The sequence below is a fragment of the Acartia tonsa genome, chromosome 7, assembly GCF_053477335.1.
Source record: "Acartia tonsa isolate MP-2025a chromosome 7, ASM5347733v1, whole genome shotgun sequence".
Lineage (NCBI taxonomy): Eukaryota > Metazoa > Arthropoda > Copepoda > Calanoida > Acartiidae > Acartia > Acartia tonsa.
Genome location: NC_137266.1, coordinates 46,405,984 through 46,415,115, shown reverse-complemented (window position 1 = coordinate 46,415,115; position 9,132 = coordinate 46,405,984). Strand labels below are relative to the sequence as shown.

The 9,132-nt window shown below is 30.6% G+C and overlaps 1 protein-coding gene across 1 annotated transcript in view; it reads left to right on the top strand.

Moving 5' to 3' along the window:
• Positions 1-4,641: 4,641 nt before the first annotated feature.
• LOC145324576 (cadherin-87A-like) overlaps positions 4,642-9,132 on the top strand; it is a 50,713-nt gene continuing 46,222 nt past the window's right edge. The window contains exons 1-5 of the mRNA XM_080167159.1: positions 4,642-4,826; positions 6,172-6,268; positions 6,876-6,954; positions 7,333-7,398; positions 8,011-8,068. Coding sequence (XP_080023285.1) covers positions 4,727-4,826; positions 6,172-6,268; positions 6,876-6,954; positions 7,333-7,398; positions 8,011-8,068 — 400 coding nt within the window. The 5' untranslated portion in view covers positions 4,642-4,726. The remainder of the gene's footprint in view (positions 4,827-6,171; positions 6,269-6,875; positions 6,955-7,332; positions 7,399-8,010; positions 8,069-9,132) is intronic.

The window sequence follows — 9,132 nt, the reverse complement described above, 5'->3', positions numbered from 1 at the left end:
TTTCATTTTTAAAATATGTTAAGTTGAATCAATTGATGAACATCGTAAAAGTAGGAAAGGTTATAAGGCTTTTAAACTTTCATTTTCTTTTCGTATATATTTGAGATGTCGTCTTTAGTTTAAAAAGCAGGTAAATGTGAAGCAAGTCAAAATTTGGCCCAAAGTTAAAATACGATGTTTTCCTGTGTGTCTACAATACAGCAAATAAATCCTTTTTCAAAACCAGGTTTCAAAATGGCTAAAAAACAATGGATTTTGTTTAATAATGATTAAATTTTTTAGTTTTGATTGGGCCTATAACATTTAAAATAAAGTCAGAAAATTATTTCTGGTAAAAAAGAATGACAACATACATAAAAGGAAAAACAAAAATGATTTACATCAATATCAAATAAAGATTAACAGAATTTCAGAAATGTTTAGCTTTTCTGGTTATTATCATATTTTGTCTTTACTTTCCCGAATATAAACATAAAAAAGACATAAAATATTTATCTAAGTCAACATATTAAAATACAAAGATAATGACAGATTATGAATATTCCCTTTTGTTACAGGAATCATTAAGTAAGGTTAAAAATAGCTTATACAATTCCACCTTACCTAAATTTACAATAAGGAAAGAAACGACTGAATGACAAAAGCTTCGTTTTTAAATTAATTTATCTTCTGGCATTGTGAAAACATAAGTTTCGATTTCTATTCGCCTCGAGACACACCTTTGATGGGTAAAATTCATAAAACGTCTCAAAGTCCACTTCGCCGAGGTAGTCTTTTTATTATTAATTCTAGTTTTAGGCTATTTGGAGAGGGATGTGTAAACAACAAAAAAAATCAAAATGATAAAGTTATACCCATTTTCTTATTCTTATGTGTATAAATCAAAAATACTTTTTAGCGTTTCAGTAAAAGGGGTTAGCTCATGTGGGACGAAAAAAAGACAATTAGACATCATTTTACTTAATTTTATAGTCAATTATTTTTTTAACCAAATCCTCAAAGATAGCCTAAAATAATACTTCACCTAACACCATTTAAAGATATTAAACAAACCAATATCATATTGTTTCAGGGGTGACGTGCATAAAATCAAAGAATACGGCCTATCCTAAATAATCCCAAAGTTGCATACCAACTAAATACGCGACCCGCTATTGTGCGCGCACAAAAACATATAACCATGCACGTACGCACACCCTAACGAGCACGCACACACACAACCACTATGCGCCAATCTACCTGTTACCTACAAGTAACCATTTGTGGGGTGTAAAAATTTTGAAGATTTTTTTTATAAATGTTTAATTTTTCTGTAAAATAACATTTGTTATCTATTTTGTACATTACCTTATAATTTCTTAAAATTTACCTATTTTATTTATAGTCTACAAAATATAAGGAAGAGCCCACCCTATTTCTCAGGATATTACTGTAAGATATTCCTACGCTCCTAAGACAAACCCACACACACACCCAAACACACACACACACACACTCAGATAGGCAGACAGACAGGCTTATGTCTAGATTTCAAGAAAAGATGAACAAACATCGCTTTTTTCGGTCTGTGAAAAATATGCAATTTTCGTGATTTGATAAAAACCACAGTTGAATATAAATTATAGTGTTAATTTTGTGAGTTTTATTTAACCATCCATGTAAATATGATGGTTTTAGAGCGAATCTTAATATTTAAAATCATACATTTGTGAAATGTTATAGGTTAAGTTATGGAATTTTGACATAACTTTAGTATCATTAAAAGTTAATAAAGTGATAAGCATTCAAAAATAAAACCATTTAAAAGTTTTTCCAGTATGGCTATTAAATATTTTGATATATTTTGGCTTAGAACCGGTTCTGATCCATACTGAAAAATCAAGCATAGCATCGTATTACAGATAATTTTCCACGAATCATAAAATTAGTACTAGTTTTCATGTTATATTTTTTTATTTCAATATCCGTAGAAAGCTGTCTATAATACGATGCGATAAATAACTATTGAAATTTTTCTTTAGATTGGATCAAAGTTAATGAAAGTAAAAAAAGTTGTCAGAAATTGCAAAAAAGGTTCATTACAATCAGACAATTCTTACATTACCAAAAGGTTTGGATTTCTTTAGATTAGAAATATGTATTTTACAAAAAGGACAACGTTTGTGAAATTTAAATGGACCCCAAAATCTAAAAATACAAATTTAGGTCTTTTGGACTCTTACAAAAATTGTGTCCTAAATTAGGATTTGAAAATACAAAAATACTCATTTTATATTCATAATATATTTTCATATTTTTATTTAAAATGCAGAGCATGTTCTATAAAGATTTTTGGATCAAGTCAAGCTGAGTATGCCAATAGCCTGTTTTGGCACACGCTACTTGACTTGGGGGAATATTGGCATACTATACTTGACTAGGGGGAATATTGGCACACTCTGCTTTACTTGGCGTAATATTGGCATACTCTGCTTTACTTGTCAAGATATGCTTTTTCTAAAAGAAGTTGTATCAACTTTTTTTTTTATAGCTAGCCGGTTCTTTTAGTAAGTAGTAGATGTAAAATTTTTCATAGAATTCAAATATGCAATCGGTTTTTTTGTAGACCTCTTATTTTTTAAGTAATTTAAGTTTTTTAAAAAAATAATTAAGTCGGTTTTAAGGTACTAAAACGCACCAAATAAAAGAAGAAAATGGTCAGTAAGAACAAAAATAGTAAGATCTTTAATTTGACACCTTACTTTTAAAATTCTGTTGAGTAATTATTGAAAAAATCTATTTTTTTAACCTCGGTATAATAAAAACTTTAGACCTAAATATTTTCTCAAACAGACATAAAAAACATGGGTTCATATATACCATTAGAATCAGAAAAATATTACGAATCCATTGTAAGCAAAATTGAAAAAAATTAAAAAATTAAAAAATTACAGAAATGGCCAATTATTTTTTTTGTTCAGACAACACTATTGTTTTCCCTTTTTTACCCCCTCTTTACCCCCTCTTTACCCCCTTCCCATTTTTATACTCAATTGAAGAATTAAGACGTTGCCTGTACAACATAATATGATATTTTCATATAATTCCTTTTATTGTAGTTTATATACTATATTGTAAACTTTTTTTTTCAATTTTGCTTACAATGGATTCGTAATATTTTTCTGATTCTAATGGTATATATGAACCCATATTTTTTTATTTGTGAAATAATAAAATTAAGTTCAAAGTTTTTATTCTCGTGGGTTTAAAAAAATCGATTTTTTCAATAATTACCTGACAGAATTGAAAAAGTAAGGTGTCAAATTAAAGATCTTACTATTTTTGTTCATAATGACCATTTTCTTTCTTTTTTTGTTGCATTTTAGTACCTTAAAATCGACTTAATTTTTTTTTTTTTTAAACTTAAATTACTTAAAAAATAAGAGGTCTACAAAAAAACCGATTGCATATCTGAATTCTATGAAAAATTTTACATCTACTACTTACTAAAAGAACCGGCTAGCTATAAAAAAAATAGTTGATACACCTTCTTTTGAAATAATTTATGTAAATTTACTAGCAACTCCACCCCTCGCCCCCCCCCCCCTCGATGTCTCTAGAGGCATTTGAGGGAAGAAGAGAGCTGAAAATATCCTTTACTTACATTTAAGTTTTAAAAAGAAGAACTATTGTAACAAAATCATGGTATTTTAAAGGACCAATAAGAAGCTTCAATGAAAGAAGAACCATAACAGTCCATTGATTAGTGAGATCTTTTATTTTGAAATTTTAATGGTTATAGGCTAATTTTCGTAACTTTACTACTACTTGGAATAGAGAGCTCCTAGATGCTAGGGACGCAACTGCTAGTTTATATATTTTACGTACATAAAGTAGTAAATTTGTAGGTTGAATTATCATAACATAAATCGGAATATATGTTAAATTCATCTTTTTTCATTTTTTTCTCATGCTGCTTTGTTTGCTAAACTATTGGCATACTATGCTTTACTTGATGAAATATTGGCATACTATGTTTTACTTGGGGGAATATTGGCATACTCTACTTGACTAGGGGAAATATTGGCACGCTCTGTTTTACTTGTTGCCATTGGCACACTCAGCTTGACTTGATCCAGATTTGTATACATCATTTTGTCTGTAATTGTAATATTGTAATTATAATTTTGAAATTTGTAATTGAAATAAGAGGCGGGGTTAGTTTTTCTTTAGTTTGTTTATTCATGTCAGGTTAGGTTAGGTCATAATTTTGTACTGGGAAGCCCCGCACGAGTATGGCACTGCTGGAAGGAGTTAGGCAAATGGAAAAAAAAACTACCATTATTCTAAATTTGTTTTTAAAATAGTTGGGTTTTGTTAGAAAGGCATTTTTAGGTAAATCATCAACTTCAACATCAGAGAGAGGGGAACAATGGGCTGTTTATTACACTAGTTTCAAAGTTTTAAAATAACGTTTTCTTTTTCGTTGGCTAATAACTTTAGGGACTTTTAATAAATTTTGATTGGTCGTGAATGTCCAAACATTTGAACCAAAAATTGTAATCTACAGAAGGTGTATTAACATTGGATATACATCAATTTATCGGCTATTGTCTTATCCCTGATCAACATAATCTTCTTTAATCATATTTTTTCAGGTGAAAATGTTGTAGATATTATTAAAACTAAATAATGATGCCACAACTGTAGACACTCTACCCACCATATATATTACCATATTAGCGCCATGTATTATAGTTGTATTATCATGTTATTGTTGCCATGCTTCTTTTCACTCCTACTGCACCCTGCACTAGCACAAAATCCTAGGATTATTAATAACCAAGGTAGGCGGAATTTTTAAAAGTGAACTTTTCATATAATTAGGATCAATACGTCCCTCGATCCATAACGGTTAGACATGTTAGAATTGGACTATCAATTTCAATTTATTCAAGATGATTCTTATAACATTTATGTACGATTTTGAAAATGTAGGAACTCTATTATCGTTACCAGAATGTCCCTAGGTCCATTTGAATTATGTAGATTTTTAATTTATGACAGCAACTTTTTATGTGATATAATCATTCTATATATCTATGTATATTTGGAATACTGATTCCTAGGACAAAAAAGCACAATATTATAAGCGAAGCATCAAGTTCTAAAATTGTAAAAATGTCCTTTAAACTATATCCTGTATTTAACAGTTTTGCAACAATTTTATGTACAATTATGTTTAAAAGTTATATCTTTATATTCTGCTTACCTATTCAGTTCTGACACTCTACAATGTTCGTTTGTCATTCTGTTTCAGAGCTTCACTTTTATAGATGTTGTCATCCTTGTTTTTATGTATAGCTGCTATATAAGTATTTAAAATAAATTAAATTTTATTCTTTCTTCTGTATGGTTATAATTATGTTTACTGAAAGCTTCGTCCCTAGTATATAGGGATTTTTTTCTGAAAGGGATTGGATAGAATAAGCAAAGAGCCCATATCCATCTAAACACTTTAACTTAGAAAAAAATGTCCTAAATTAATAGTTTTAACTACCGTATAGTGGCGAAATTTAATAGATCATAAAATAAACTTACATTTACTAAACATAATACAAGATTTTCTTTGTTTTACTATATAAGACTTATCTGTTTTTGTCAGTTTCCTAATTCTGTGTTACATATAGACAAAATTATCCTTGATAAATCTTAATATTTAAGAAAAAACTTATAGCCAATGAATGTTTTAGCAGAGAATAGGCCACCGCGGATACTGCAAGCGAAGCATCAAGTCATAAAATAAACTTACATTTACAAGATTTAATACAAGATTTTCTTTGTTTTACTATATAAGACTAAACTGTTTTTTTGTCAGTTTCCTAATTCCGTGCTACTTATGGACAAAATTGTCCTTGTTAAATCTCATAAAAAAACTTTTAACCTATGAATGTTTCTGCAACAGATCTATAGTATAGATGTATGTATAGACAACTACCTCCCTTCCCTTTTTCAAAGACCTTTTTCGTCTCCTTCTAAATTATTTTCTGCTACTTGGCTGTGTTAATATAAGCGAAACCATTGGTTGATTTTCAATGACCCGATAGATAGGTTGCACAAGGTTGATGCGATGGGGAGATAAAGATATTTAACCCTTATTTCTCCCTCTAGTGTTTTACTCTAATGTTTCAGCTGAGAATAGGCCACCGCGGCTATTGCCCCAAGGTGATCTAGAGAGGTTTAGCATTGCTGAGAACACTCCGGTTGGCACTATTATCTATAATCTCAGGTAGAATAATAAGCGGGGCTCGGCAGCTGCAACTTCAAGGATTTTTCTGAACAATTAATTCAACTATCTGCTTTCTTGCAAATAGATCAACACACAAGCTTTTTTTGGTAGGGGTTTTCTGGTTAAAAGCCCTTAGTTTTTACAAATCAGATAAATTAACAGGCATATATCTAACTCATATGCTACCAGTGGCGTGCACAGCGATTCAAAAGAGGGTGGTGAAAAAAAAAGAAAGGCGATCCCCTTACCGCACGCTAGTAAATGAATGTTTTTATGAACACCTCTTTTATCCCTTACACCTTTTAATTATTGTTTGAACTAATCAATAAGGAATTATTGTGTATTTTTTACAAGAATAATCATGTTTTGAATACCTATGGATATACTATACGCCTATTTATGTTGCTACTATTATAGTCTTAATTTATTGGTAAGTACGTTTATTTCTGTAGGAGGGTAGGGAATGGGATAAAAGAGTTGGATGTGGGGTATATTTATAATAGCCATCTGGAAGGAACATTTTATTATAGTAGGCGAATATACGGTGCAATATCCAATTAATTACATATCGATTTGACAACCTGACTTTAAATAATTTCATCTTTAGAGCTGAAGACCCGGAGGGTGGAAATGTTCTATTCTTCATCAGTGGAGACTATCTTAGTGTTGATAGCAACACAGGAGTGGTGAGTCATACATTCATCCACAAGTAGCAAATTATATAAAAGAAAAATAACTAATATAATTAAAAATCAAGAAAAGATCAACAGACAGACAGAAAAGTAAGCTTTATATCAGATAAATGTATGAATACTAAAAGGAAACCGAGAAAATTCCATTTCTCCTTGTACATTTTTATTTATCTAATTTCTGTGCATCTCAACAGATGGAAGTTCAGTAAACTTTGTAGTCTTAGAAATAATCAAGAAATTTCATATTTTACTAAGTGTTATCTTCTGCCAAAGCACGGACAGCCATTTACAATGCAGGTTAAAAAGTCGCTTCGCTTCTTAAATATTTAAAAAACACTTACATTATCTGCTTTAATCATATTTATTTGTTAGGTTACTTTGGCAAAAGCTTTAGATAGAGAAGTGACGCCTGTCCTTGATGTGGTTATCACAATTGAGGTAATTTGTTATAGGAAGGGAGGGGACATTGGACTATGAATAATATGATGGTACCCAAAAGTTTTCTATATTTGTTCTCACAACAGATATTTACTATAGATGTATATACAGATAACTACCTCCCTTCCTTTTTCAATGACCTTTCTCGTCTGCTATCAAATTGTTTTCTGCTACTTGGCTGTGTTGAAATTCCCAACACCAATAGTCAATTTTCAATGACCCAATGAGAGTCGGCACAAGTACATTGTGATGGAGAGATAAAGTTATTTAACCCTTTCTCCCTCTAGTGTTTTACTCTAATGTTCTCACATTCGTTGGCTTTAAAATATTAGGTACTTTTATCAAATTTCATATGGCTATACAAACCTTCAGTAATTGTAATCTGCAATACTTTTTTTTGTTATTACGGGTGTACAATATTTTTTCAAAAACCTGACTACTTTATATATTAAGATGACTATGATAAAAAACTTAAAATACTTAACTGCAGTATGTTTATACTTGACTGTATATATAAATGTATATAATATTCATTTAATTCATTTATTATTGTAGTTTTTTTTTCTATGTATGTATACCCAAGAATAATAAATCTAATCTAATCTAAATCAGGATGAACCGATACGGGAGGCTCCAGAAAACCTTGTGGCCGCCAGGAGAACTATTCCAGGTATGTTTTAATAAAGCGCTGGAAAAAATTCGTCTACAAAGGAGGGATGAGAGGAGAAATTGGAAACGAAATTCCTAAAAAAAGAGATGGATAATAGACGTTTTTTATGACGTCACACATGTCACTTTTCAGCGCTTCCACAATTTTAAGTGTGAGTAAGGCGGTTAAATGAATTTGACAAATTCTTGTAATGCTGGTATATTGCTGGTATGGACAGCAGATAGAAACGCTCCCTATTTGATTCCATGCATTTATAAATCTAAAGCACTATTTTCTTCCGATGGCTTCAACTCTATAGAGTTTGTATTTTGCTTGGTTGGTTAGATAAGTTGAGTGTCTAAAGTTAGACAACTAATTGTAATCTATACAAGGGATAATTTTGTCATTAGGGATGTACAGGGTGTCCCTCGTAAACTGTTTTTTTTTTTAAACGCTTATTACTCCCTTAATATTTGAGCTATCTATCTAGAACTTTAAGATTAGTTAGGGTTCAAACGGCTGGTGGCTCAGACTTTCTAAGCACAAAAATAGAACAGGCTTGGCATGGCATACCAGAAATTCTCAATATTCAAGAATCTGAAGTGTAATATAAGTGAAAAATATGTTAAATAGGCATAATATTGATCTTCTTGGTTATTTTTTCATGTGAGCTCGCTTCAAATGCACACTAGAACCTGAAATATATCAGATCTTTAAATTAAACTACAATGCCAGTTCTTATAACGTCTGGAGTAAGTCTTTGTAATCCACCGTTTGACCACCAGCTGACTTAAAAGTTAACTAAGGCATATTTTTCTTGTGGATTAGTCTTATATTCACTAAAATCAGTCTGTTATGTATTACCTTGTAGATTTTTTTCTGTTTACTTTGCGGATTTTTCATCACTATATCATTAAATGGTCAGTAGTAGGCTGCCAAACACTTTTTATTATACTAAGATAGCTAAAATATTAAGGGAGTAATAAGCGTTTTAAAAAAAAACAGTTTACGAGGGACACCCTGTATATCACTTAATTGACCTTTGTCTCATCCCTTAAGATCCCTGAGGCTTACCAGACCACAAA